The sequence below is a fragment of the Castor canadensis genome, chromosome 3 (genome assembly GCF_047511655.1).
Source record: "Castor canadensis chromosome 3, mCasCan1.hap1v2, whole genome shotgun sequence".
NCBI lineage: Eukaryota > Metazoa > Chordata > Mammalia > Rodentia > Castoridae > Castor > Castor canadensis.
The window spans coordinates 91,440,422-91,468,300 of record NC_133388.1 but is presented as its reverse complement, the minus strand read 5'-3'; the positions used below and the strand labels follow the sequence as shown (position 1 = coordinate 91,468,300).

Below are 27,879 nucleotides of genomic sequence, written 5' to 3'. Positions count from 1 at the left end.
AGAGGCAGGTCTCAGGCCTTGAAGGATCTATCAGCCTCCCCTAGGCCATCTCCGAGCTCCTCAGGTCTTCCCATTCCCACTCACCGGATTCAGGTTCAGCTTGAGTGATTGATATTGGGGACCCACTAAGATTCTCTAAATTCAGGCTGAAGTGCAGGCTCTCTTCGAACTCCCCTGATTCCTTTTGCCTCTGTGAAAGGACGGATAACTGTGTTTGGCTGTCCATATCACACAATGCTGCCAGACAAAGCAACAGGGTTCTGCCCTAGGATGGCCAGGACTTTTTTGAAACTATAACACAGATACAGTAAAGACACAAGCATTAAGTGGGCATCTAAGGAATTTTTACAAATGCATCCACCTCTCTCCATCTCCAGATCGAGATGGAGAACATTTCTATCACCCTGAAAGTTGCCCTCCTGCTTCTTCCTAATCAACAGCAGACCACCCCTAGAGCTAACAATATTCGGATTTCTGTCACCAGTTCTTGAACTTCATTTAAGAAAACCATACTTCAGGCTGGGGGTGTGGCTCAACTGGTAGAGTGACTACCTAGCAAGTGCAAGGTTCGGAGTTAAAATCTCAGTACTCTCCTCACCCCACCCCCCCAAAAAAAAAGAAAGAAAAGAAAATCATACTTCACTTAAGTGAAATCATATAGTATGGACTGTGTTGTGTCTGGCTTTTTTCCCCCAGAATAATAATATCTAGGTCATACGTCTGTGTCATTCCATCCATTAACATTCAGCATCACCTTCTTTTTCCCTACCATGTAGCATTCCATGCCAGTATGTGTCCTCTTCCTATTTATAGACATGTAAGTTATCTGGGATACTATCTACAAAGTTGTATGTACCTATCTTTAGAGAACATATGCACTTACTTCTCTTAGGTACATATTTCAGAATGGAATCATGGGGGGATGAACAGACTCTGTAGGTAACTGTAGTAGTTACCAGGTCAAGATTTAATAAACTTTCCAGAAAAAGAGGACCCCAGGAACCTACACCTGAAGTGAACATCTAGCTTTAGCACACACTAATCAGTAAGTGTCGAACATCTGTGAGGTAACCATTAAACATAACGACAGAGACAAGGTGCAGCCATTGCCCTCAAGATGATGATACGGTGGCAAGAGAAGAGAGACATGGAAAATGTATGCAGTTAAAAGACCCAGATTTATGATTTACCATGACTTAAAAAAAAAAAAGTACAACTTTTTTTGTGTCAATGTAACCTTACATGGAAATCCAATATCCAAGGCTCTAAAGTACAGATGCTTCAGCTGAAGGATAAGGACATTAAGAGCCAACTGCTTTTCCAGGCTCCTTGTGCTCCATGAGGGGCACCATATTTAAAACCACTGGTCCTGGACAAATGTTTAACACATACCCAAACATGACTTACCAAGAAAGAAAGAGATCCAGGTTCCCCCGACTGCAGGTAAAAGATACCATACTCCTTGCTGGTGGACAATATCGTAGGATATTCCGCATATCTGTTCCTGGTAAGAAAATAAGAGGCTGGGTCATGGACCACCTCTCCTTAAGACCCTAGTGTTTTGTCCTAAGTTAGACTCAAACTCACTTTTCTTCTTTCTCCAGCTCAGGAGGAAAAAGCATTTGGATCTTACCAGATCACAGATGGAGCTTTCCCGGGCTTCATGTGCAGTAATTCCAAATTTGCTTTGACCAAGATGAGGGACTGACCATCAGGAGCCAGGCCCAGACCTGTCAGGACCCCTAAGTCCTCCTGCAGAACTCGCTTCAGGTGAAGACTATACCTCAAAAAAATGTACATGGACAGAGAAAGATTCTGCTTTAGTTAACCTCCCTCAGACAACTCATTTCCCACATATTCCTCATGAGTGAAGGATAAAGCAAAATGTATTACCTTCCCTGCATATCCTGATCCTCCTCGTTTGTTTATTTGCTTTTGTACTGCCAGGGGTCAAACCCAGAGCCTTTAGCATACAGACAAGTGCTATAGCACTGAGCTATATATTCCCAGTCACTACATGTTTCTTATACCAATATTTATCATTACCATCCCCTTACTTGCCCCAAGTAGAAATATCTAACATTCATATTGTCTCCTTCCATCCCTACCTCCAACTGATCAATAAGCCCTGTGGATTCCACTAAAACACAGACTTAAATCTACATCTTTCCTTTTCATCGCTACTGCCCAGGTCAGGGCCCATATTATGTCTTCCCTAGGCTAGAACAACAGCTGTAAGACAGCTTCCTGTGTTTAATATCTCTCTACAACTGTGCATCCTCTACACTGCCACTATCAACAGTTTAAATCAGAGGGGCTGAGAGCTGTTCAGTAGTAGCGTGTGTAACATGCCTGAAGTCCTAGGGTTGATACCAGCACCAATAAACAAAGAAATAAGACAAATACAATGTTCAGATCATTATTCTATTCAGAATTGTTAGCACTGTGCACCTTAGTTTAACAGCACTGGCCCTAGCTTATTCCCCTCCCCCCAATCTCCACTATTCCCTCCAGAAGTCTAAGTATACAGAATACTATACACACCCCCATGCTTCCACACCTTTTGTTAGTGCTCCTTCCTTTTTCTAAAACACTATTCCCTTCCCTTACTGGTCAAGAAATCTTTTCTTTTTTGCTTAACCTGAAATATCACCTCTTTCCTACAATTTCTCAACTGAGAAAGCCTCATAAGCCACTGTAAGCTTCCTTAATTAAAGAAAAAAATTCAGCTGTGCCTCATGCCAGTAATCTCGGCTACTCAGGAGGTTGAGGCAGGAGGCTCTATCGCAAGTTCAAGGCCAGCCTGGGCTTTGAACATAGCAAGACCCAGTTCATTTGTATCTGGTTCATACTGCCTGGCCCAGAGCTTGGCATCAAGTAGGTACTCAAGAATTATTCATTTAAATTCTTCCAGAAGCATTACACAATTTCCTGCTCAATAACTAATATGATACTGATCTCATTCAAAGCAGAAATGAAGTGATTTGAATAAAATCCCAGGTATAAAGTAAAATCCCAGCTGCCTTGTTTCACCTGAAATTTCGGGATGTTGAACCTTTCAGCAGTTCCACTTTCCACTCACTGATTTTTTCATCAGCACTGAGAACAAAGAAGGTGTGCACTGAATACCAGATCAGAGCACTGACGCGGCCTGGAGCCTGTATATATAACAAGTTCAATTAAGTACTTCCGAGGAGCCAGGATTAACCTTCTTTCCCCTCCTGGCAGATTCCATTAAACACATCAGCAGGGCAGAATTCACATACGAAAAGGACTGAAGTGGCCACAATTCACCTGTGCTGTGACCACAGCCTTGGCATCTTGCCACAAGGTAAGTTCCCCAGCTTGATTTCCAGACACTGCCACAGACCCATCTGGTGCCCAGGCTACAGCAGTGACAGCTACAGAACTCCTAGGTATGTATGTGTCATCTGGAGAAGAAAGGAAGTGGTTCATTAGGGTTACTAATTGGCATACAAGAGGAGTTATCAGGTTACCCTTGACCTTCTTTGTCCCAGAAACACAACATTCTTACATGCCTACCTCTCTCTCTATACCTCACTCACCTACTTCCTCAGGTATCTGCCAGAGCCGTACAGAACCATCCTCTGAGGCGGTCAGCAGAAAACCTGAGGTCTCTGAAGCAGCAGCTGCAATGACTGGACCACTATGTCCCAGGAGAGTGTGTGTTTGGCACACCTAGGAAGCAGGTTTGCTGATGGACCCTTGGGGGTTGACCCAATAGAAGGTTGTCTAATGTACCCTTTTCTACCTCCTCCTCCACCCCAGTTCTTACAGGGAACTTACCAACAGTGGGTGCCACAACCTCGTGGCCCCATCCAGTCCAACAGTCACCACTAGAAACTCTGATCCAAGCTGTCCAACTGATAAGGAGACAGAGCCAGAAGAAAAGAAGCAGGTGAGGGCTGGCGGAGTGGCTCAAGTGATAAGAGTGCCTTCCTAGCAAGAGTGAATCCCTGAGTTCAAACCCCAGTACTGCCAAAAAAAAAAAAAAAAAAGCAGGTGAGAAGGGGAGAGGCAGCAGGAAATGGAGGGGCTGACATTTCCCTACCTGGGCGGGGCTCCAGGGCAGCTGTACAGTGGCTGATGGGTCCTGAGTGAGCAGGGATGCTGGTCAGCTCCATACCCTGATGGTCCCACACTTTCAAGATCCCATCTCGGCCCACAGACACCACATGCTCCTCCTGTCCCCAGAGCACAGGATCAGAGGAGGGTCACATTGAGCAGAACATGGGAACAGAACTCCCCCAAAGAGGGTGTCACAGATATAAGGGCTAATTTGGAGGGTGTCAATGGGTAAAAACTCAAAACAGTGGAGTTGGGTGGCTTAGGACTGCAATCCTGGTATGAAGTCATGATACTAACAGGCTGTGTTTTCATATTCTTCCCCCCTCTCTCTCCTCTTTATGTCCCCCACTCCTCACATCAGCCCTCAGCCTCAACACCATTATCCCAAGTACCTTATTCTTTTTACTCCTTTTGCCTTCAAGATTAGATACCCAGTGTGTCCAGTCTCCCAATGCCCCTTTAACCCTACCTAGTAAGAGACCCCTAGTGAAGTCCACTCCCTTCTCACCACAGCTACCACTGCGCTCACGGCACTCTGATGACCCAGGAACTGACCAAGCTGATGTCCTGACTCTGGGTCCCAGAGCCCCATAGAGCCATCACTGGAGCAGGAGATCTGCAGAGTCATAAGTTAGAGGAGCAAGATTATCAGCATTCCTCCAGCATTTTTTTATGTTCAAAATATGGAGTACAGAGCCTTATAGGTCCAAATCCTAGCTTCACCATTCATTTCTTTATGATCTGGGGCAAGTTTATCTCTCTGAGCCTTTGGTTCCATCAATTATTCAAAGAAGATAATGACACCGTACCTATCTTACATGGTTGTTATGGGGCCAGGTGCATTTATGGCAACATGCCTGGTACACAGTGAGTTCATAACAGGTACTATTGTCCTGTTATTTACAGAGTGTTGGTCAATGAGTCCAGATAAAGGTAGAAAATCTGCAGTGCTAAGGAGAGCTCTGAGTAAAAGGTAGGGGGAGGACAGACTGTGACAAATCTATTCAAATGATCATCAATCCTTTCTCTGAGAACATAAGGACTCTACATTGGGAAACTAGACTTCACCAACCCTGAGTGCACAATTTGAGTCTTATTTTGTGCTTTAGGACCAAAGAAATCATAGCAATACCTTGTAACCTGAGGGCCAGTACATCCCAAACCCTGGAGAGACACTATTATGTTCTTGTTAAGAACATGAGCTTTCTTCTCAAAATGTTTATTGGCTCAGCTTTATCGCTGACATGATCTTGGCAGTGTTCTTTATTCTGAGTTCAATTTTCTTGTCTGTGAAGTACAGACAAAAGTTGTATCTACTTTACAGAGTATTGTAAAGATTAAGTGTGGCCAAATATTCACAGAGCTCAGTTCAAATGCCTGACTCAGTAAATGCTATCTTTTTTTTTTCTTTTTCTGAGACAGGGTCTCAGTACATATTCCAGATTGGCCTCAAACTCATGATCCTACTACCTCAGCCTCCCAAATACCGGGATTTCAGGTGTGTACTATCACTCCTGCTAGCTGTGACTATTATTAATGGGTGCTAGAAAAAAATCTAGAAATGGAGTGTATTATCTGTCTTCCTCCAGGAACCCTGCTGCGCTCTGCACCACCCTTATCCTTTCACTCACCAGTAGATTGTCTTTGGTCCAGGTACAGCCAGTGACCCAGTCACGGTGGCATTCAGGGAAGGAGTGAATCAGAACAGGGGCTTGAGGTATCCTCACATCCCAGCAGAGGAGACTCTGGATAGGTTGCAAGGAGAAGGAACAGTCAGGACCATTGCAGGGAGTATGAACACCGGGTCATTTCAGGCAAGAAGTTTTAAGGAAAGAGGGAGCACAAGGAAAAGCAGGTGGACAGATTGACAGGGGTCTTGGCAGAGCAAAGAGCAGGAAAAAGAATGGGAAATGGACTGCTGAAGAATCTAGGAAGCAGAGGGGCTGTGGGGCCCTGGGTTGCATCCTTCTGCAGCTCACCCGGTCTCTGCCCCCTGTGGCCAGGGTGGCTCCATCAGGGCTGAAGCTACAGCAGCTCACAGGGCCCTCATGTCCCTGGAGCTCAGTGCCACAGGGAAAGTCTTCTGCCTTGTGAGGCTGTGTCAGCAACTGCCTCAGCCACAGCCGCACGGTGCAGTCCTCTGAATTGGAAATAGAGAAGGAGAAAGGCTTCTAGAAAGAGGCAAGAAAGGCCAGAGACAAAGACAATCATGGGGGCTGAAGGTGTCCTCTGAGGGTACAGCCCCAAGAGAGAGAGGCAGTGAGTCACAAGGATGTGAAGAGGCCCTGAGCAAAGGTCAATCATCATGTATGTACATGGGACAGGAACACTTGGCACTCCCAGCTCTGGCACTAAAGCTTAGGTTAAGGAATATGGCTTCTTGTCTCTCTAGCTTCCTTCTATAACTTCATGGCAGCTGTTCCAGACCCTCCTCTTCTCAAGGGCCCACTGTCACTTTTACCTCACTGTGAGGATCAAGCCTCTCACTTAGAGGATCAAGGCCATCCTGCATCTTCACCTCAACATTACTTTCTCTTTCCTTCTAAGAAACCCACTTATTTAAGCAAAGAATTCCACTAGACAAAAACTAGGATTGCCAGGTGCTGGTGGCTCACACCTGAAATCCTAGCTAGTCAGGAGGGAGAGATCAGGAGGACTGTGGTTCAAAGCCAGCTCTGGGAAAATAGTTCATGAGACCCTATCTCAAAAAAAAACCCATCACAAAAAAGGGCTGGTGGAGTGGCTCAAGGCTCTGAGTTCAAACCCCAGTACTGCAAGGAAAAAAAAAAAAAACTCGAAGGGTTAGTGAGAGTTTAAGAGGACCCAGCAAAAAGTCCTTTCTTATTTAGGGAATAAGAAGAAACAGAGTCTAGAATGATTATGGAAGATAAATATATCCAAAAGCACTTTGAAAGTTGTAAAAAGTTGCATGAGTGTGTATTTTCATACACATATGTGTATATATAGTATAAATTTAAGGGAGGTAGTAGCATATTTAAAAATAATGATACCCACTGATCAGCTGTACCTGAGGCAGAAGCCAAAAGTTCCTGGGAGGTGGCCAGTCCCAGCACAGACTTCTGGTATGTGGACAGGAGCCAGAGGGACTGAAGGGAGCTTTCCTTGAGCACCCAGCCCTGCAGGGACCCATCTTCTGCACCACTCACCAACACCTCAGGGCTTAGCCAGGCCAGTGTAGACACTGCCACATCTAGTGCTTGACACTGAGCCCCCTGGGAACCTAGAAAATGGGACAGTACAGGAGAGTACAACACCTGGAAAGGGAGTGGAGTAAGGGTGCCCTCTTTCCATCTGCTCCCACTTTGGTACCTGAAGAGATTTTGTAGATCCTAATCCCATCTGCTCGGTATCCAACAGCCACCTGGTCACCATCTGGGCTGAGAGCCACAGAAAGGGCAGGAGAGAGTGGAAGGGAGCCCAGGTACCCCTGGGACCGACCCAAAGACCCTGACCACATCTGAACCTGGGGGCCAAGAAAAAGGTTTAAAGACACCCTATCTTTTATCACCTGGTCCTCTGCCCACCTCACCCCAAGCTAAGACCACCCCATTGAAGTCCTCTTTCCAGAAACTTTTCCTGAGAGCTACACATGCCATATCCCCATTCCTGTCCCAGAAGTTTCCACCATCCAAGATCCTCTAGTCTCTTTAACAAGGCTCCCACCCTCATCCAAATACTCCCTACTTTTCTATTCTCTTCTCGTAACCCACCTTGCCCTCTGTAACCTCACCTTGCCATCCTCTCCAGCCGTCAACAACTGACATCCAGCATGCAGGAAACGTGCAGCAGCAACAAAGCCACAGTGGGCAGGAAAGGCAGCCAGCCGTGCCCCTTCTTGCCAGGCCCACAGCTCCACTGTCCCATCCAGTCGGCCTACACCCACAACCCGCCCAGGTGCACTGAAGGCCAAGGTACGGACAGAGGCTGCTGGGGCCCCCAGTTCCTATGCAGGATGGTAGAAATGGAATGTCAGGTCCTGCTCTTAGCATAAGCCCAAAGTGTCACAGAAGGCAGATATCTATCATTCCTCACCTTCCACTCCTGTTCTCCCCAAAAGCTACACAGAACTTTCTTACCTTGATGACATTGAGTCCATCCACCTGAAAGAAGCTGATGCTGCCAGCCCAGCTGCCTGTGGCTATTAGTTGCTCCTCCGGGTGGAAGGCAATGCAGCTCAGGGGCTTGGGACAGGTGTGCTGGAAGGCTAGCTGCCCACGAACTGTGTCCCACAGCTGGAGGAGAGAGAGAAGAGGAATCAAGGTGCTGAATACAGATTCCAGAATTTTTCAGTCCCAAGGCTCTAGGGTCCACCTTGTCTAGTTCCCTGCTATATTAGTTACTTTTATCATTGCAGTGACCAAATACCTGACAGAAACAACTTGAGAGAGGAAGGATTTATTTTGGTTCCTGGTTTCAGAAGTATCTATCCATCATGAGGGGAGGGCAGGGCATGGCATGACAGAGCATTTCACATCATGGAAGCAAGGAAGCAGAGCAGAGAAACACATCATGGTGGACAGGAAGCAGAGCAGAAAGGGGCCTTAGCAAGATACAGTCCCCAAGGACATGCTCACAGTGATCTACTTCCTTCAACTAGGCCCCCTCTTGCTTTTTTCCACTTCCCAATAATGTCATCGTATTATGAATCCATTAAGGGATTAAACCATTCATTAGGCCAGAGCCATCAGGATCTAATCATCTCTGAAAACAGCCTCACAGACACAACCTGAGGTGTGCTTTACTAATCTCCTAGGTGTGTCTCAATTCAATCAAGTTGACAGTCAAGATTAACCATCACAGCTGCCTAATCAGGCAAGGCCTCCCGAGGCCAAGCAGTCAGCAGCTCTGCCATGTTAAGACAATAATTTCATAAGACTGACACATGGTTTAGAGCCTGTTATTACCTTCACGCATCCTCCCAGGCACACAGTGGCCAGCAGTCGGCGGTCTAGGCTCAGGCAGCAGCCAGTGATTTGGTACTGATGAGCTTTGGTCTGTAGCACTCTATCCCAGGAAGACAAAGTCAGGGCCCTGGGACTGCCTGGACACAAGCTCCCTCCTTGCTCTTTCCCCATTAGGACTTCCGAAAGGGAAGGCCCTCACTTGAGACCCCTTACCGGCAACCATGCTGCAGGTCCCAGAGCTCCAGGAGCCCATCAAAGGCAGTAAGGAAAAGGGCATTGTCGGAGAGAAATGCAGAAGAAGAGATTCCATCACAGCCACTCACCACAGACTTCTCCTCCTGTGAGGCCAGTGGGAAAGTAGGGCTCAGGCCATTCTCCTGACTCTCCAGACCCCAACCATAGAAGAGGCCAAGGCAAGGAAGGGCTTAAAACCCTCAGCTCTCTTCATTCCTGGCCCAACCACAGATTCAAGGGGCCTTATGATCCAAGTAGGACTAACTCTTCTCTACTCCAAACCCCATACTATTCCCCAAGTCACGGGTTTTCACGGTGAGGGAATAAGGTTACATGTATGCAAATGTATAGGTGTGGAGGATGCTGTGGGTAGGAGGAGAGACAGACTATGATAGCCATAATCCTCTCTCCAGCCTAATCTATCATTACCTTCCCATTACCCTCTGCTACAATCATTCCCAGCAATTACAGGAACATTCTCCCTTGTCTTTGTTGAGGCTCCTCACTCAACCCTGAAGACCTGTCCTTCTCCATCCTATTCCTCCTCTATCTACACAACTCACACAGATCTTAATTATGTCAACAGCTGTGTTTTTGTTCCTTTCTTACCTATATGCCTTATCTCCCAAAAGGCTGATCACTTGGTGGGTAAAGATAATGTACTCAGCCTTGTTCCTTGCAATGCTTAGAACAGTGCCTTGAATAGAAGCTGAGTAGAAAATATTGTCTGATTCTTTTGACCAAGCTCTTTGATCTGATATGAGGGGAGTAAAACTGCTGTATCAATCAGGTGATAGTGTGGGTTTGGCTTGCCTAGGGCATCAGGGCAATCTGTAAGGGTTTTCTTGTCCCTTCTGTCCTGCCTTTAGTGTCATACCTGCCAGGTTTTCAAGTCCAACAGATAAACCGTCCCATTGGCAGTGCCCACAGCTGCTTTTTGTCCATTAGGGGAGAAGGCCACAGTGGTGGGGGATGAGGAAATTGCCAGAGACAGGCTGGAGCTGGAGAATAAGTAGGAAGAAAGGGACAAATTGAGCAGCTGGAAAAAAGAAAAATGGAAATCTGCATTTCCGTGCTGGAGTCCTCCTCTCCATGGTAATGCTGGTCTATCCTTTCTTCTCCAGTTTCAGAAAAGGCTGAAGCCATTCTCTGCAGACTTACTAGCCCTAAGGTCAGGGATCTTACCTTTGCTGATCCCTCATGGTCTGGGGTTTATTAAGCCATTGGAGTGTGTGCTGAAGGGGCCACCGCTGGGAAAGCAGGGGGGCCTGGCAGCAAAGAGGTGAACCCAGAGGCTGGTTGGCTGCCTGCTGTTGCAGGAGTAAGGGATACTGGCTGAGAATTGAAGCCTGCTGCTTCAGGAAGGTACGGAATACAGCAACATCAGCCTCAGGGAGCTTTTGGTCCTCTTCAGGAACTAAAGAAGCTATGACAGAGAGGGAGGAGGGGAAGGGAGAAAAGGAGAGGAAAGGGGAGTCTAAGTATGCGACAGACTCACATCAGAAACACCTGTTCAAAGTATAAAGCTTAGGGCTCCACTCCAGAACATGGAAAGAAGAACCTAGGGATCTGAGGATCAGCAATTTGAACAAGTTTCCTAGATAATTTTATGCCCAAAAATAAAGTCTGAAAACCTCTGCCCTGAAAGATCTGAATAAAAGACCTCCTGAGAATCACCTGATCTTTCTTTTGCCATTTTCAACTGGAACAGGAATTTGGCTGGAGTGGGAATTTTCCATCACAGCTCCCCTGAGCAGGGCCCTCATGAGCACACTCAGGAGTCCCATATCCCCAGAGAAGAAACCCAGTGACTTATCTCACCATAGAGCGCATGAGCCTCCAGCAGCCGAGAGACCAGACCCAATTCCAGGTGTGCAGCCACCACATGGATATTGGTAAGGAACTTTGCAAGAAGTCCAAGGTTCCCACTCTGGAACTGGGGAGGTCAGATTGGATTCATTAGGGGGCTGGGGATGTAGCTCAATGGTAGAACACTTGTCTAGTGTGTGCAAGGCGCTGGTTTGATCTCTATTACTGCAGGGGGAAAAATGACTAGATTCATTAGGGATGTTAAAGAGGCTGGTGGAAAAAGATGGTCCTGTGCAGCCAGGAGCTGGGATGAAGGACTTGAAGAAGGAAGGCAGGGAAAATGAAGGAAGAGAAATAGAGGGAGCTTCAATGGGGGAAACAGCAGGGGTGATGACGGCGGTGGTAAAGGGGAAAGTGAGCCTAAGAATCACCAGAGGTTGCTTTGGAAACGGTGTCTATGAGGTCTGAGGACTAACCAGGTGGTAAGGCAGGTCTCCCAGAGCCTCAGGGGAACAACTTCGGAAGGTGCCTGAGGCATCAGGGTCACATGTCTTCCAGAGCTGAGCTAAGAACAGACATTGAAAAGGACTCAGCCTTGCAGCATGCCCGGGCACATCCCTCATGCTATAGCAGTTCTGTGCCCCCTGGAGTGGCAGGTGAGGTGGCCAATGGATGGGGAGCACAAGTGGATGGTCTTGGCCCAGGGCCCAGGCTGACTAGGGGAGGGGGACAATCACCTGCAATGAGGATGTGTGCCGTGTTCTCCAGTCCCAGCTTCTTCCCATAGCGACGCTGAGCTGCTGTCCTCAGGGGCCCATCAGGGAGGCAGAGACGGGCACCAGGGCGCTCTAGAGGGCCCTCCCCTAGCAAACTGTCCTCGAGAGGAGGAAAGAAAAGGACAGGAAGAGAGGGAAGATCCTGTCAATGAGCATGCTGGTACGGCAGTGGGCTCCCATTTCTACCCCAAGTAGCAGTAACTGGAGCAGCAGAGCCTGGGGAGGCAGGTCGGGCTAGACTGAAGGAAGGGTGGGATAAAGAGAGGATCATATAGGGCCTTGGCTCAAAGATGGAAAGGCACAGTGAGGTTAGTAGAAACTCAGCCAGGGGCCCCTGTACCTGCGCAGACTCTGGACGAGGTAGGCAAATGGGGCCATGGGGTAGGGATCTCCACAGTTACCAGCAGCCACTGCTTCTTCCCAGATCTTAGTCCCCTTGGGCAGAAACCGCCATGCACTCAGCACTGCATGCAGCTGGTCCACAGTCAGACCTGAAAACCCAAGCTCTCTGAGGTCTAAACCAAACCACGAAGACCCCATCCCCATGCTGCCTGCTCCCTCCTGGTACTGCTGGCTGAGATCCCACCTGAACCAAGGTCATCCAACTCCTAAGCCCTCAGCCTCCCATCCTGCCCCAACCACTGACCACTATGTGTGACCTGAAGGATGGCAAAGGCTTGGGAAAGAACATTGTGGCCATGCTCTTGCTCCAAGGTGCTCAGGATGTGCTGCAGCAGTCGGGGGACAGTGGCAGGCAGGGCCCGCAGTCTCTCAGATACCTGGGAGCAGAAGACCAGGCTTTGGCAGTGGGAAAGTCAAGTGGGGTAGGAGACAGAGAAGTAGAAATAGTAGGAAGGGATGAAAAGTGTGAGGTAGCAATGAGGCAGGAGGGGAATGAGTGATCATAGTGACCAAAGATGGAAAAAGATGAGAAAGGGGATAAGCTAAGAAGCCCAAGGTGAATAGAGAGGGGGACTGTGTAGGGCTTAGGAGAATGATGAGCAACCAACCTGTTCATAGAACGTGAACAGCCTCAGGTGATCAGTGACTAGGTGCAGGTAGAGTGGCAGGCCTGAGCCCTGCTTCACCAGCAGCAGCTGCATCTGAAAAGACCCAAGGACTCAGTATGGGGACCAGGGAGCCTGCACAGCCTGCAGTGCTGTGCCAAGCTCACTGCAAGGTGGCTCCTCCTCTGAGAGTCCCACTGGGGGACAGGTCCGTGGCATCACCTCAGGACACAACCACCCCTCCCACGCCACAGACAGCCACTCTACCAGAGAAATTCCCACAGCTCAGTCTAGCCCACTGTAACCACAGTTTCTCTCATCCCTTCATACCGACACCTCCTGGAGAGGCCATTCATCCCAGAAAAACATCTGAGTGATCTTATGAGGAACCACAGATACGTTATTAACAAATTCCCCTATAGTGAGTCCTAAGCGAAACAAAAGATCAGTCTGTGCAAGTGACTGGCAGCCTCAGCACCTATACCCTTGTGGCTCCCAGATTTACCCCACATACCTCCCAGCCCTGGCTTAGGTCCAACCTGGTTGTTAAAAGGTGACTCCTCCAGCCGCTTCCCATACAGTGCCAGCTCTTCTCTCACCAGCTGAGCCCGGGCAGAAGGATTCAGAGGCCTCAAGGCCACCACATGGGCACCTTGGCTCTGCTCAAGGGTCTCTCCTAGGACTGAGTCTGCTGACACACTCAACACCAAGTGAACCCACTATGATATTTGGGCAAAGCAGCAAGGGAGTGGAAAAAACAGAGAATATTAGAAAGGCTCCTCTCCTGGCTGAGGTATCCTTCCTTCTCCCCAGCCTGCATCCCACCCCCACCTCTATCTCATGCTCACCCGGGGAAGAGACTTGGGGATCCAGTCTGAGATCAGCTGCCCATTCTGGTCCACCAACCTGTCAGCCCCATCAATGATCAGGACCAGTGTCTGGCCAGGTTTCAGGGACTGAGCAGAGTTGGGCAGCAGCCTTTGCTGCAGTTCCCACAGCAGGCCTCTGTGGTGGATGAGAGGTCAAGGTCAGTGGGAGAGAGAGATGTAGCAATAAGGCTGGCTTATCGCAAAATACACACCGGTAAGTACTGGGAAGTGCACCCGGCTCTTGCAGCTGTCTACGCAGATGGGCACAGAGGCGTCTGAGCAAGATGAGAGCAAGACTGTGATCAGGGCGGGCCGTGGAAAAGTGAAAGAAGACTAAGGGGGCCACCTTGGCCTGATCAGGAGCCTGTAGGGCTGACACAAGGGATGCCTGCAGGGGACAGAAATAAAAACATGGTCATGTTTCATTAAGCACATAAGCTCCCTTCCCCAGCTCCTTAGCCCATACAGCCCTCCTGCCTGCCTAGGCCCCTGAGATTTATACCAGGAAAGCAGTCTTGCCCTGTCCTGCCTGCCCAGTCACCAGGCTCAGTCTTCCATGGCGTAGCAGCAGCTGCTGCACTGTGTCCTGAAGGAGACGTGGCCGGGCAGGACTTCGTGGTCTCTTCAGCTGCTGGAAGGTAGCCTGGATCAAGTCATCATCTGGGATGGACACTGGTTGCTCCATTTGGTCCCCAGGCTGAGGGCATATATGACAGTGACTAAAACTCACAGAGCCCCCACTAAGTTACTTCTCACCCAGGATTACCCAGACCACCTACTCCCTTCTGGGCATCAGCACTGACCTGTAGGTAAAGCTTCTGGATCACATTCCACACATCCTGGAGAACCAACTGCCCAAACTCCTCCAGCCCCCCAACATAGGGCCGGCCAGCTGCTATGCCCCCCCATTCACAGGAGTACCTGTAGGCAAAGGAACACAGCCCGACTCACAGTGGGCCTGGCTCCCCACACCACATTTCTGTACAGGTGCTCTCTACCTCCTCAAGCTCACCTGCGACAGGTAATCTCTTTCTGTCTACACAGGTAGCTCTTCAGTTCTGAGATCCGATGTGCAGCCTCTTCAGACTCAGAAATAAAGTCAGGTCTCCAGGCATCTGGCACAGAGCTGGCCACCAAAGACACCCCAAGAATGGGCCAGACTCAGACTCCAGCCTCCCACCACCAACCATGAGAATGGCTATGACACCCTAGAACTCCTCAAGTGGAGCACTCCTGACTTCAGGTCCAAGGTGACTTGAGGCTGCAAAGGGCTGTTCTCCCTTTTAGCTCAACCCTCCTGCACTCTGAATGCTGGGGACCAACTTGGCCTGCCTGGCCTTCTAAGGGGAAAGACTTGACCCTGGAGGCAACAGAAGGTACCTCAGGAAACTGGAATCCCGGAAGTAGATGAGAGCTTGAGCAGAGGGCTTCAGGCACCGGTCCCGATTCAGGAACTGCATCACCTCCATCTCTGTCACTGAGCGCCCTGAAGGGTACTGCTGGGCCTGCAGGGAGAGGACAAGGCAGGCAGGTTGTCCTAAGTCATGCCAATCTGTCCTTTGAGACCTACAAAGGCCACAGGGCTCCCTCAGCTCAGTAATGTTCCTTCTTCCCTTCAGACACCAACAATACAATATAGCAAACAGCTAACATCTACTGAACACCTGACATTTACTGAGCATTTTCATAAATGTGCATGTGTTTGTATTTGTTTTTGTTTGTTTTGTTATTTTTGCAATATTGAGGACTGGACCCAGAGCCTCACAAATGCTAGGCAGGTGCTCTTATCACTGAACTACATCCTCAGCCCTTCGTATTTTATTTTGAGATGGTCTCAACAAGTTCACGGGCTGGCCTCAAATTTGCAATCATCCTGCCTCAGCCTCCTGAGTAGCTGAGATTACAAGTGTACCCTACTACATCCAGCTAAGTGGAGTTTTAATTCCCAGAATAGCCCTACAATGTTGATGTTGTTGCTTCTGTTTAACATGGGGAGAGACTGAAGATAGGTTACCTTGAGCTAACCTATCTGACAAAGCCACACAGCCTGCAAATGCCTGAGGAGAGTGAGAGCCCAGATCTGTCTGAGGGCTAAGCCTAAGCAGCACTACTCTCATACCTCACATTCCTCTGCCAGCTCCGAAGGCACTTCTCAAAGGAACTTCCCTATCTAGGGCTTGCTCTGTCACAGAATCTTCACCTATGCTTTACTTCAAGTGAAGCCCTCTGCTTCTGAATAGCTCCAGGATTCCTGACAACCTGTGGTTTTCCCACCCATTTCTTCCCTAGCCTCTGCTTACCCAGTGGAAGTGAGGATGTTCAGGGAGGTTGTAGTTGGGGGGAATGTAGCCATAGCGGGAGCCCAGTATTCCCACAAACAGCTGTGAGTTCTCCACCTCCCCAAGGCACACTTCTAGTTGTCTGCAGACATGATTACAGAACACGCAGGGACGCAGTGTCAGATAACACAGGCTCAAATGTCAAGAGGGCTCTGGCTCACAATGAGCAGGATGAAGGCAGGCTGCATGGCTGACAGTCAAAAGGCAACTCCCTGCTCTCATCCTGCCACCCAACCCTCTGCCACCCCAACCCTGTCCACTTTGGTTCCATCACTCAAGCCCCGCATCCCTGACCCAGCCCTACCTCCCTGTGGCCACCACACCTGTTCCTCCGGGTTTCCTCCTCAGTGATGCCCCAGCGCAAATCGATAGCATGAAGGCTGATGTAGTGGGGGGCTGCCTGGGCCTGCAGTGCCGGCAGCACAAACCTCAGCAGCAGGTCCCGCTCCCCATGCATGTCCCGGAAAGTGGATGAAATGAAGAGTCGGACGCTGCGCCATCTGGGGGCCAACAGAGGACTGGGCTCAGTCTGTGGATCAGTTCCGCTCTCAAATCCACAGCAACCAGTGCAAACATCCTTCAGCACCGGGCATCAGCCCCACACCACACAGCAGGAGGTGTCCTTCAGGCCTCCAGAGAATAGTCTGCTGTGGTCTCAACTGTACAACCCTGGAATTTAAGCCTCACTTGCCATTTATCTTGCATCCCTCCTTTTTCAGCTAATCATTATTCTTCATTACCAACGTACAACTTTAGGAAATTAAGCAACCAACCTAAAGTTCGAGCTATTGTTTGGCAAAGCCAGGATGAAAAAATTAGAGCCTGTGCTTCTAAGCCTTTCTTTGCCTAAGCTCTGGCTCCCTGGTGATAGTGCCCACTGCCCTCCCCACATTCTGATCTCCTTTGTCCAGTACAGAAAGGAGCAGGTTCACAATCTGATGACATCTGGTACCGGGGAAACCCCTGCTGGAGGAGGAAAATCTGAGGAAAAGAACAAGTACCATCTTATCAGACAGAATGTCAGTCACAGTTTCGTCAGGGTGTGGCTAGAGCCCTCCCCATTCTCAAAGGCACAGAAACACAGACTGACCCATGCTGAGAAATAATGGGAGCCAAGGAGCTTGGAGTATCCTCTTCCAGTGGCCGGAGAGTCAGGACCTGTGTCTTTCCTGGGGGTGGTGGAATCTTGAGTATTCTGTCAATTTGGCCCACATGTTCCAGAAGATGGGAGGCCCCATGCTCTGCAATGAACCTAACATAAATAGCAACAAAATAAATGAGAGCAGTATACTAAATATCAGAATCAGTAAGGTCTTCTAAGAAACCTAGGGAGCAAAGACATGGCCAGGTTAGGCCACCCAGAGCTCCTTAAAAAAAAATGACTATAAATAGTAAAGACAGACTTAAAATAAATAAGACTACAGAACTGTAGAGATGAAGGAAAAGAGAAGAAACCCAGCTCCTGACCCTCCTGTGCAGTGATCCTAGGATTTGTGTTGAGCCAGGGAAAACTGGGCAGAGCTAAGGTGTAAAGGTTAAGGCCATCCCAGTCTGGGTCTGATCAGCTCTGCACCAACCACAAACATTTCGGAAGAGGGAATGTGCTTGAGGCTTCCTATGAGGAGCTGAGGAAATGAGTGGAAAGGAAAAGCCAGGCTGGCAGTGTGGCTCAGTGGTAGAGCACCTGCCTAGCAAATGCAAAGTCCTGAGCTCAACCTTAGAAGCACAAAAAAAAAAACTAACAAAGGAAAAGGCAGAAGAGAAAACAAAAACAATAAAAGGCTAAGGCAGAGAGAGAGAGCATATAAAATGTACAGTCTCTTAAAGACATTCTAATAAAACTTCCAAGCACTTCAGTGTCAATTTTATACTCACCTCAGTATCCCATCAGTACAGCCTGAGAGTGTCACATCTTTGGGATTCAAATTTGGTGATCTGGCAAAGTAAGAAGCCATCACAAAGCATAAGAATCAATGCCTGGAGCCAGGCATGGTGGCACACATCCCAGCACTCGGGAGGACGAAGCAGGAGGACCTTGAGTTCCAGGCCAGCATTGGAGACACAGTTAAGACCCAGAGTCAAAAAAAAAAAAAAAGTTGGCTAGGAAGCATGAGGCTAGGAAGCATGAGTTCAAACCCCAGTACTACCAAAAACAAAGAAACAATGCCTGGGACACAGTCACTGCCCCAATATCCTAAGACAGAAATCCCACCTCTGTACTTTTAATAGGGTTATGTGCTAGACTAAAGAGGACCTTCACAAAGAGGTATGAAGCCTTCAGAGAAGATTCTAGAATCTCAAATGCAACAGAATTAAGAAGGCAGAGAGACAGGAGATGCCAAAAAAATGGGAGTTTCCCAGGCTTTGGTGGGAGTAGAAGAGAAGTATGGATCACTATCTTCTGATTGTGGGCAGGGAGCATAAGCATCCTTACACATATTGTGCTTTTCTTAGGAGGACACCAACAAAGAGACAGCTGGAATTCACATGCTGCCAGAAAATCTGTTTGGCTGCATTTGCCATTACCTCATTCATCATTTGGCCAAAAAGGATGACCCTGTCCACCTGTAAGATGAAGGATTGGGGGATTAGAAGAACTCTGAGGAGAGTGGGAAGTTGTCTCTTCTGAGAATACTTAGGATAAGGGAAACCACTACATCCTGACTCAGGGATGCATTAAACTGGAGGTTGAAGAGCAATGGCATGCTACAGCGAGCTCATTTGGGCTCACAAGTGCTGATTGTTTCATTTTTAGGAATTTTGTGAGCCAGTTGTTAAAAATGGCCATTTTATCTTATTTATTTTATTTTCTGATGCTGGGGATTGAACACTAGACCTTGCACATGCTAACAGTGTGCTCTACTACTGAGGTACACCTCCAGGCAACAAGGCCATTTTAAACATTGAATTGTGTAACCTTAAAAATAAATAAATTAAAGGATGAGGTATAGTTCAAAGTAAAGCACTTGCCTAGCATGTATAAGGAGCTGGATTCAATTCCCAGCAACACATAAAAATTTTTTTAATTAACTATATTTAAGACAAAGGTAATAAATCCTCTCAATTTATCATTTCCTAATTATCTAACTACATTTTACTATTACCTACTTGAGTTCATTTACATTTCCAGCAATATTCCACAATCCAATGGTATGCAATCCATTGCTACTAAGTATTTCTTCCCAACTCTATGTTCAGTGATACAATGTTGTTGGCTTGAACTCAGTCACAGCAGGACTATTTATATCATGGAAAGTAGTAAAAGCCATTAACCAAGATTTTTCCATTTATCATTATTTGCCACCACAGCTCGGAGTAGGGCCTTTAGAGAAGAGGGAGCTGATGTGCACACTGTACAGTGTGAAAGATCAGCTTTGAGGGGCAGGAATGAGAAGCAGCAGTTGCAGAGGAAAGTAGTGGGGAGGGGAGTTCCACGGGGACTGAGCAGTACTCACAGGGACCCTTTGGACAGCCAGAGACAGCAAGTATTTCCCAAAAGTAAGCAAAGACCATTCATCCTTTTCTTCCAACTCCTGAAGGAAAAAGACTCCTGTGATGTGGTTGTACATGAATGATCAATGCTCTGCTTAGGAAATGATCTGAATATGTTCCACAAGGGTTCATGTACTGAGTTGGACACCAGTGGCTCACACCTGTAATCCTAGCTACTCAGGAGGCAGAGATTAGGAGGATCACAGTTCAAAGCTAGCCTGGACAAATAGTTCGAGAGACTCTATCTTGAAAAAACACATCACAAAAAAAGAGCTGGTAGAGTGGCTCAAAGAGTAGACCATGAGTTCAAACCCAGAACCCCACCCCCAAAAAATGAGAGGTGGGCCAAGGGGGAGGCCCAAGGGAAACTATTCTTCTGTTCTTGGTTTTTTGTTTGTTTCTTTGTTTGTTTGTTTCTGTGGTTCTGGGGTTTGAACTCAGGGCCTACACCTTGAGCCACTCCACCAGCCCTTTTTTACGAAGGACTTTTTTGACATAGGGTCTTGTGAACTATTTGCCCAGGTTGCCTTCAAACTGCAATCCTCCTGATCTCTGCCTCCTGAGTAGGTAGGATTACAGGTGTAAGCCACCAATGGCTGGCTGTTCTTGTTCTCTGAAGGTACTAAGTTAGCTCAGCTTAGACCCTTGAGTTCTTGCAAGAGTGAATTGTTATAAAAGTCTGAGCTTGACCTATAAATCAATTCCTGTTTCAGGATGTGATATGACCTTCTCTTCCCATGTGTGCTCTCACCCACCCATCTGTCACAAGGTCCTCACCACAGCCAAGCTGATGCCAGGTGCCATAACCTCCAACCTCCAAGACTATGAGCAGAATAAATCTTTTATTTATAAAGTTAGCCTGCTTCCAATTTTTCATTACAGCAATGAAAAACAGACTAATATAATCAATAGAAGCACTAGTCTGTTGGGGATCTTCAGAACTGTATACAGCTATGCTTCTTTTTTTTAATTATTTCTGATAGGGTCTCACCATGCCACTCAGACTGGCCTCAAACTCACGATCCTCATGCCTCAGCCTCCCACGTGCATGCCATACTACACCTAGCTGTTCATGCTTTTACTGTTTGGGCAGTTCCAGGCCTGTGTGCATTCATGTACTTTTGGATGGTGGGATGAGCATCTGACCTGGACTTGGGCTTGGAGCTCCATGGCAGTCTTCAGGATACCTTCCTCTGCTTTAAGCACTGCAGTCTTCACAGTTCCTCTTCCACACAGCAAGAGTTCTGCCTTCTCAGCCCTCGCCATCATCATAGCAATCAGCAGCAGCACATAGTTCAAGGGGGGCTGACAGGGCAAGCCTGGGATGAAGTAACGCTCCCCATTTGGAATCCTCCCCTGCTCACCCAGCTCCGGAGGCCAAACATCCCCACTGATTTGGGGAAATGCAAAAGGCACGAGGTCCCAGCTACGAGGGGCCAGCTTCAGCAGTCTCAAAAAGAGCTGGCTGGGCCAGAGCCAGGGCCAGGGAGAAGCCAGAATGGCTTCCCAGATCCAATGCTGGATCATAGTGAGGTGAATATGAGACATATTTGAGGGGATAGAAATTTAGAGAGTATTAAATACCAACCAAATGTGAAACATTGGAATTATAATCCAAAAACAGGATTAAGACTACAATCCTAGGAATTATCCCTAGGGAATCAAAGATGACACTTGGAAGCAAATCCATGTTATTTCAGTCTGGGTGTTTCCCTGGGAGAACCAGGTCTAGCAAGGACCCCCAGGATCTTTCCAACCCCTTGGATGATGTTTTTTTTTTTTACCCCTTGTGTGTTGCTCTTGGGACACAGCTTGTCTGCATCAGCATCTGTTGGATAGACCAGGAGGGTGCGGCCTGGCAGTGGGGGCAGACTGTGCTTCACAGAGAGGTTCATAGCTGCCTCCAGGGCCTGGCGATACCGATCCAGCATCTCAGCATCATAATTCCACTGTCTGCGGGCAGGAAAGACACAGATACAGGGGCTCAGGGGCTTGTCTGCTAGCCACATGGAGATGCATGGGAAGATAACTTGTCAATCAAGTATTGAATCCTCTCCCTCCCTCTTCTGCAGTGCCACATCCTTCCACAGCCTGTCTTCACTGCTGCTATAGAAGCTTCCCTCTGCCCCATCACAGGACTCTCATAATCCATTCTTGTGGCAGGAGAGGGGAAGTCACCTGGAGAGCCACTCGATTGCCACACTTCCACATTAATATACTTCATGAGGCAAGATTAACTGCCTCATATTTTTAAAATTTTTTCAGTGCTCGGGATCAAATCCAGGTAAATGCTCTACCACTGAACTAACTTAAAATTAAACTTAAAATTGAATTTTAGGGCTGGTAGAGTGGTTCAGGTAGCACAGTGCTGGCCTAGTTAAGTGTGAGGAACTGAGCTCAAACTCTAGTGCCAACAATAAATAAACTGAATTTTAAACAACAAATATTATATTCGAGAGGCAGAGGCAGGAGCATGGTGAATGCAAGACCGCCGTTACATAGCAAGACCCCGTTTGGGGAAGAGGGTGAAAGAAGGAGGAAGCAGGGAGAAGGGAGAAGGAGGGGGAGAGGGAGAGAGAAGGGAGAATAGGAGGAAAAGGAAGAGGAGAAAGGAGAAATAAAGGAGGAGAAGGAAAAGGAAAAGAAGAGGAAAAGGAATACTATCTCCTTATCTAAAAACTGGCAAATAAATGAGAAAGAAGTAGCCTGGAAGGCTGGTGGAATGGCTCAAATGGTAGTGCCTGCCTGGCAAGTGTGAGGCCCTGAGTTCAAACCCCAGTACCACCAAAAAAAAAGTAGCCTGGCATGGTGCTTCACACTTATAATCCCAGCAGTTGGGAGGCAGGGACAAGAGGAGGGAAAGTCTGAGGCCACCCTGGACTATATAGTGAGACCCTGACTCAAGAAGAAAAAAAAAAAAGAGAGAGAGAGAAAGAGACTAGGCTACCCACCTACTCAGGAAGCAGAGATCAGGAGGATAGCAGTTCAAAGCCAGCCTGGGCAAAATAGTTCAAGAGACTCTTATCTCAAAAAACTCATCACAAAAAAAGGGCTCAAGTGGTAGGGCACCTGCCCAGCAAGTGTGAGGCTGAGTTCAAACCCCAGTACCGAAAAAAAGAAAAGTAAATCTGAATGCACTTAAGCCTTTAGAGTTAATGCCCACGTGATATAAAATAGAAAAACAAGCTAGGGGACACCAGGAGGAGACAGATAAATTCAGAAGATGGGCCATTTTGTGGAGTCCTGAACCTGGCTTCCACAGCAAGTCAATGACATAAATACAAAGACTAAGAAATTTAAAGATGTAACAACCAAGTGCAATGTTTAGACCTTGTTTCATTCCTGATTTTAATAAAACATTGTGAAATCTGAATAGAGACTAGATAAAAAGAGCTATTTTCAATTTGTTAGTTACATCAGTAACACTCAGATTACATAAGAAAATGTCCATTTTTGTTACTTGGAGAGGGAAATGTGTCATATTATTTGGCATTTGTTTTATGATCATCTTTTAAAAGAGAAAACAGATCAATAAAGGAAATGTGATAAAATGTAAATAATCATTTAATCTAGTTAGTAGACTGTTTTGTTTTTGTTTTGAGTTTTGGAAGTTTGCTCTCAGGGCCTCACGCTTGCAAGGCAGGTACTCTACTACTTGAGCCACTCCACCAGCCCTTTTATAGTGAAGGGTTTTTGCCCAGGGCTCAATTCAAACTGCAGTCCTCTTGATCTCTGCCTCCTGAGTAGCAAGGATTACAATGCTGATTGTTTTGTTTTGTTTATTTGTTTTTGCCATGCAAGGATTCCAACCCAGACCTTCACACATGCTAGGCAAGCATACTAACACCAAGTTACACCCTTGCCCTAGATAATTTTACAATCGTCAATTATCCTATCCTAACTACCTGTGTATTTAAACTTAAACTTTTTCATTACATATATATTTTTTAATTTTGGTGGGACTGGGGTTTGAACTCAGGGCTTCAAGCTTGCAAAGCAGGTGCTGGAAAAGCAGGTGTTCTATAGCCTGAGCCACACCTCCAGTCCACTTTGCTCCAGTTATTTTGGAGGTGGGGTCTCACAAACTGTTTATCTGGGCTGGCCTTGAACCACAATCCTCCCAATCTCAGCCTCCCAAGCAGCTGGGATTACAGACGTGAGCCACCAGCACCTGGCTCGTTATATATTTTAATCTAGAGAACTCAGTAGTCTTACCACCACTCCAATTAAATTATAATTCATTATACTAAATTTAAATTACACACATAATTTAAAATCGTCTAAAGGGCTGGGGATGTGGCTCAATGATAGAATGTTTGCCTAGCATGTGTGAAACCCTGAGTTCCATCCCTAATAATGAAAAAAGAAAAGAAAGGAAAAGTGAAAAGAAATAGGTGAAATTGCAATTAACTTAGTACTACATTTTGCTTAAGTAAATATATATATCTATACATACACATACTTTTTTTCTTATATAGAATTTTGAACTCAGGACCCTGCCACTTGCTAGGCAGGAGCCTACCACTTGAGCCATGCCCCCAGACTTTTTTTTGTTAGTTATTTTTCATATAAAGTCTTGCATTTTTGCCCAGGGAGCCAGCCTCCCAAGGAGATGGATGAGATCATAGGAATGCAGTACCATGCCCAGCTCACTGACTGAGATGGGATCTTACTAATTTTTTGCCTGAGCTGGCCTTGAGTTGTGAAGCTCCTGATCTCTGCCTCCTGGATAGTTAGAATTAGAGGTGAGCCACCGTGCCTGGCAGACATTTTTCTTTTTCATGTCAACATGTAAGTAATACAAAAAATGTAAATGAGGTATTTTGTGTCCTTTTTTCATACTGTCTTCAATATGCAGCCTGTCTCAACTCAGACCAGCAGCAATTTAAGAGCTAAATAACCACACATGGAAGTGGCTAACCATACTGTCAATACAGCCCCCCTGCTTAGACTGGCGCCTTGTGCTTGCCTCGGAAATGGCCCTGTGGTCAGCCACTGATTCAAAAGATTATATTTCTGGTCACTGAATCCTACTAGAGGGTTAGATGAGTCCTGTTTGTCTGGTGACAATGGATATAAGACACTGTTGCAACGCTTCAAAGAATAGGGACCTGAGACCTCAGCAAGCCTACAGATCAGGTTGTCTGTCTGTCTTTGAACCTGCTTGATGATAACTATCTTCACATGTATGTCAAAAGAAAAGAGGTGAATGGGTCAAAAATACAAAAAGAAAAACACACTTGTCACAAGAAGGAAACCAAAGCAGGTCAGAGAGGACAGCAGCATTCACTAAAAGAAAGGGAGCTGTTCACAGACTACAGAGTCTAAGGGAACCAATCAAACAGTCAAAGGTATAACACAGCAAAGGCTTCACGATCTCCACCTTAGAGACAGGATTTGAAGACACCAAGCAGGTCTGAGCCACTGGGGTGGCTGACAAGACTATCACCACAGACAGACAACCCTCAGCCCCTCCAGCACACCACCAATTGCCCACTCTTGGCTCCCGCACGGCACACACACCTGGCCTTGTGTATTTTCAGCTTCTCCCGCTTGAGCTGCTTGTATATCACGGGTATCACCATTGCTGTCCGAAGCTGCCGACGACTCAGGTAGCAAAGGTGCCTTGGATTGGCAGGCCTCCTGACAGTTTTTGAGTTTCTAATCATTATCTGCCTCACCAGTGTTATATTGGAAGGAAAGGGCAATGCTGCAGGGTGATAGGTAAGCACTGAGTCAGGTCACCTCTATTCCCTTTTCTTATCTCACCACAAGTACATTCTTAGGACTGACAGCTATCTGACCTCTGCCACCCCACACCCTAGTCTACAAGACAAGAAACTAAAAATATCAGAGCAGCTGTGTCATTTAGATGTGAGAGGCAAATGGGCATTGGAAGAAGGGAGAGAGTACCTTTATTTCTGAGTTGAGCCTCAAGGTTATTGATAGAATCATGGGCATTAAGGAATCTGAATGGAAACTGCCGGCTTTGGATCACAGATTTCTGAAAAGCAAAGGAGGGGTCATGAGCATCTAGAGAACCAGGGATCCAGGACAATGAAGCAACCACTCTACTAGGTTTGCAGGCAGGTGAGGAGTGGGAAAATGGAATTAGAAAAGAGATATGGAGAAAGAAAAAGAGAAGGAAGAGAAGGAGAAGAAAGGAGGAGGAAGAAAGAGAAGGAGGAGGAAAAGAGGAGGAAGGGGAAGAGGAGGAGGAGGAAGAGGAGAAGGAGGAAGAGCAGGAGCAGGAAGAGGAGAAGGAGGACAAGAAGGAGGAAGAAGAGGAGGAGGAAGAAGAAGAAGAAGAAAGGAGGAAGGAAGAAGGAAGAAGGAAGAGAAGAAGAAGATAGAAGAAAAGAAGAAGGAACAAAGGAAGAAGGAGGAGGAGGAGGAGGAGATACTCACACTCTGTAACTTCTCAAAGAACTGACTGAACCCCCAGACTTGTCTTCCCCACTGTTATCAGTATTTCCACACCTAGTAGAGCCCACACACAACAGGCTGGTGGCCATGGCGTTTCACAGCCACCTGGTCTCACAGCAGCAGCATCTACACACCCACACCTAGTCACTGAATCTCATGCTACCTATCTGCCATACATACCTCATCCTGGAGTCTCTGGAGAATGAGTTCATGGTGGCGGGCACTGATTCCCACACGCAGCAGGTTGCACAGGTTCCGAAGCATGGCCATGAAGGGAAGCTTCCCATTGTCTGCAGAAGGTGGGGCATAGTTTGGGAAAAGCAAATGAGGGGTGAGAGAGAGGCAGAGACCAGAGCAAGACATTCAGATCCCACATGGAAAGCTCAAGATGGAGGGAATGAGGGACTACAAACAAACTATTCTACTCAAAATGTTTTAAATGTTTGGAAAGATTCGGGATTGGCCTGAAGTGGGGAACAAAACTTATACAATGCTGTTTATGGGATGGCAGTTTCAATAAACAACTTATGCTACCACTCTTACCTGTCAGCTCTAGCCCTGAGGTTGTGTTCAATGGCAAAATGTATTCTCTTGTTTAGAGCAATGGTTGCTAAACCTTTTAAATAGCTAAAAGATAATTTTTCTAGTATAAGTTTGTTTATACTTATAAGTTGTGTGTACGTAGCACGTTCACTAGTTAATATTTTAAGGCACAAAATATACTTTTGGTAAGGTTCACCATTTATAATAGTGACTAAATCCATATTTCAAATAGTCTTTTTGATGATTTTTAAGTTTTCTGGTGAAACTTAAAAGTTTTATGAGATCTGATTAGTCATTACTTTTCATTTAAATATAGGTGAAAAGGGCTTGCACTGAAGTACAACTTGACTTCTGTCCCTTTCTTACTGTTTACTCATCCCTGTGGTATTATCTTCAAGTATTTTTGATATTCTCTTCAAACCATAGTTTCTTAATGATAATCTTATTAAGGCTTAGGTCAATTTTAGAGGTTGACTTTGGTTAGTACTGAGTAATATCATTCTAAATCCATCTACAATTCAAAGATAAATTGCGACAAATCACATTTTGCAAAAACCAAAAAGGTACCACCAATGTCTTGGGATGGTAGAAAGCCTCCCCTCCCCTCCCCTCAGGAAACACCAACTATGATATGTATTACATAACCATGTGACATAGGGACTAAAGTGACTATCTGAGTCTAACTTACATATGGAAACATTATTTTCTCTTCGATCGAAGTAAATATAGACAGGAGGTAGGATATTTTTTCCTGGACACTCCCAGACATGTATTCAGACCACTTTTGAGACCAGGCCTCTGACTCTTCCACCCTGAATACTAGCCTGCACTATCAGCAGCCTCCATCGGAAGAATGGTACAACCTTTTTAAAGGTAATCTAAGTCTCACTGCAATTGTTATCTAGAAGCTTTCAGTCTCCTGGAAGTCCTGGGATCTCCAGTCATACATAATTCTTTTCTGTTGCTGGGGATTGAATCCAATGCCTCATACATGCTAAGATCATGCTCTACCAAATAATCTACCATAAATAATTGTGGGTTTTTTGTTTTGTTTTGTTTTGTTTTGTTTTTGAGATGGGGTCTTGCTATGTTGCCCAGGCTGGTTCCAAACTCCTCCTGCTTTAGCCTTCCAAGTAGCTAAAAGTATTGATGTGCACCACTGTGCACAGCCCCCATAACAGCTCTGACTCACAACGGCATGGAATGATGAGGCTGTGCAAATGCTGTAAATGACTACTGTGTCCATTATCAACTCAACTTTTTCTCAACTGCTGCTATGTATGAAAGGTTTTCCAGACCAGTTGTTTTTGTGTTTTTTTTGCAGTACTGGGATCTGAACTCAGGGTCTCATGCTTGTTGGACAGGTGTTC

At 46.7% G+C, this 27,879-nt stretch overlaps 1 protein-coding gene across 11 annotated transcripts in view; it reads right to left on the bottom strand.

Annotated features, from left to right (window-relative positions):
* Tep1 (telomerase associated protein 1) overlaps positions 1–27,879 on the bottom strand; it is a 41,278-nt gene that overhangs the window by 1,178 nt on the left and 12,221 nt on the right. For 2 of the 11 annotated variants that reach the window (XM_074068465.1, XM_020158396.2), the window contains exons 10-52: positions 26,147–26,256; positions 25,454–25,544; positions 25,064–25,250; positions 21,325–21,493; positions 20,687–20,845; positions 19,504–19,581; positions 18,483–18,613; positions 17,924–17,983; positions 17,139–17,300; positions 16,372–16,548; positions 16,010–16,130; positions 15,090–15,214; positions 14,722–14,835; positions 14,513–14,630; positions 14,212–14,406; positions 13,922–14,097; positions 13,689–13,845; positions 13,380–13,559; positions 12,844–12,936; positions 12,480–12,612; positions 12,174–12,324; positions 11,795–11,928; positions 11,534–11,622; positions 11,070–11,184; positions 10,434–10,674; positions 10,126–10,249; positions 9,228–9,352; positions 9,015–9,114; positions 8,187–8,342; positions 7,841–8,053; positions 7,420–7,573; positions 7,118–7,330; positions 6,069–6,229; positions 5,721–5,834; positions 4,598–4,705; positions 4,073–4,205; positions 3,808–3,884; positions 3,567–3,699; positions 3,295–3,431; positions 3,034–3,158; positions 1,634–1,777; positions 1,408–1,504; positions 85–190 (exon numbers count right to left, since the gene is read on the bottom strand). In XM_074068465.1, coding sequence (XP_073924566.1) covers positions 85–190; positions 1,408–1,504; positions 1,634–1,777; positions 3,034–3,158; positions 3,295–3,431; positions 3,567–3,699; positions 3,808–3,884; positions 4,073–4,205; positions 4,598–4,705; positions 5,721–5,834; positions 6,069–6,229; positions 7,118–7,330; positions 7,420–7,573; positions 7,841–8,053; positions 8,187–8,342; positions 9,015–9,114; positions 9,228–9,352; positions 10,126–10,249; positions 10,434–10,674; positions 11,070–11,184; positions 11,534–11,622; positions 11,795–11,928; positions 12,174–12,324; positions 12,480–12,612; positions 12,844–12,936; positions 13,380–13,559; positions 13,689–13,845; positions 13,922–14,097; positions 14,212–14,406; positions 14,513–14,630; positions 14,722–14,835; positions 15,090–15,214; positions 16,010–16,130; positions 16,372–16,548; positions 17,139–17,300; positions 17,924–17,983; positions 18,483–18,613; positions 19,504–19,581; positions 20,687–20,845; positions 21,325–21,493; positions 25,064–25,250; positions 25,454–25,544; positions 26,147–26,256 — 5,886 coding nt within the window. Of the gene's footprint in view, positions 1–84; positions 292–1,407; positions 1,505–1,633; positions 1,778–3,033; positions 3,159–3,294; positions 3,432–3,463; positions 3,726–3,807; positions 3,997–4,072; positions 4,206–4,597; positions 4,706–5,720; positions 5,835–6,068; positions 6,230–7,117; positions 7,331–7,419; positions 7,574–7,840; positions 8,054–8,186; positions 8,343–9,014; positions 9,115–9,227; positions 9,353–10,125; positions 10,250–10,433; positions 10,675–11,069; positions 11,185–11,533; positions 11,623–11,794; positions 11,929–12,173; positions 12,325–12,479; positions 12,613–12,843; positions 12,937–13,379; positions 13,560–13,688; positions 13,846–13,921; positions 14,098–14,211; positions 14,407–14,512; positions 14,631–14,721; positions 14,836–15,089; positions 15,215–16,009; positions 16,131–16,371; positions 16,549–17,138; positions 17,301–17,923; positions 17,984–18,482; positions 18,614–19,503; positions 19,582–20,686; positions 20,846–21,324; positions 21,494–25,063; positions 25,251–25,453; positions 25,545–26,146; positions 26,257–27,879 lie in introns of those variants that run through there. The other 9 variants (XR_012446249.1, XM_074068466.1, XM_074068467.1 and 6 more) reach the window with 9 other exon arrangements.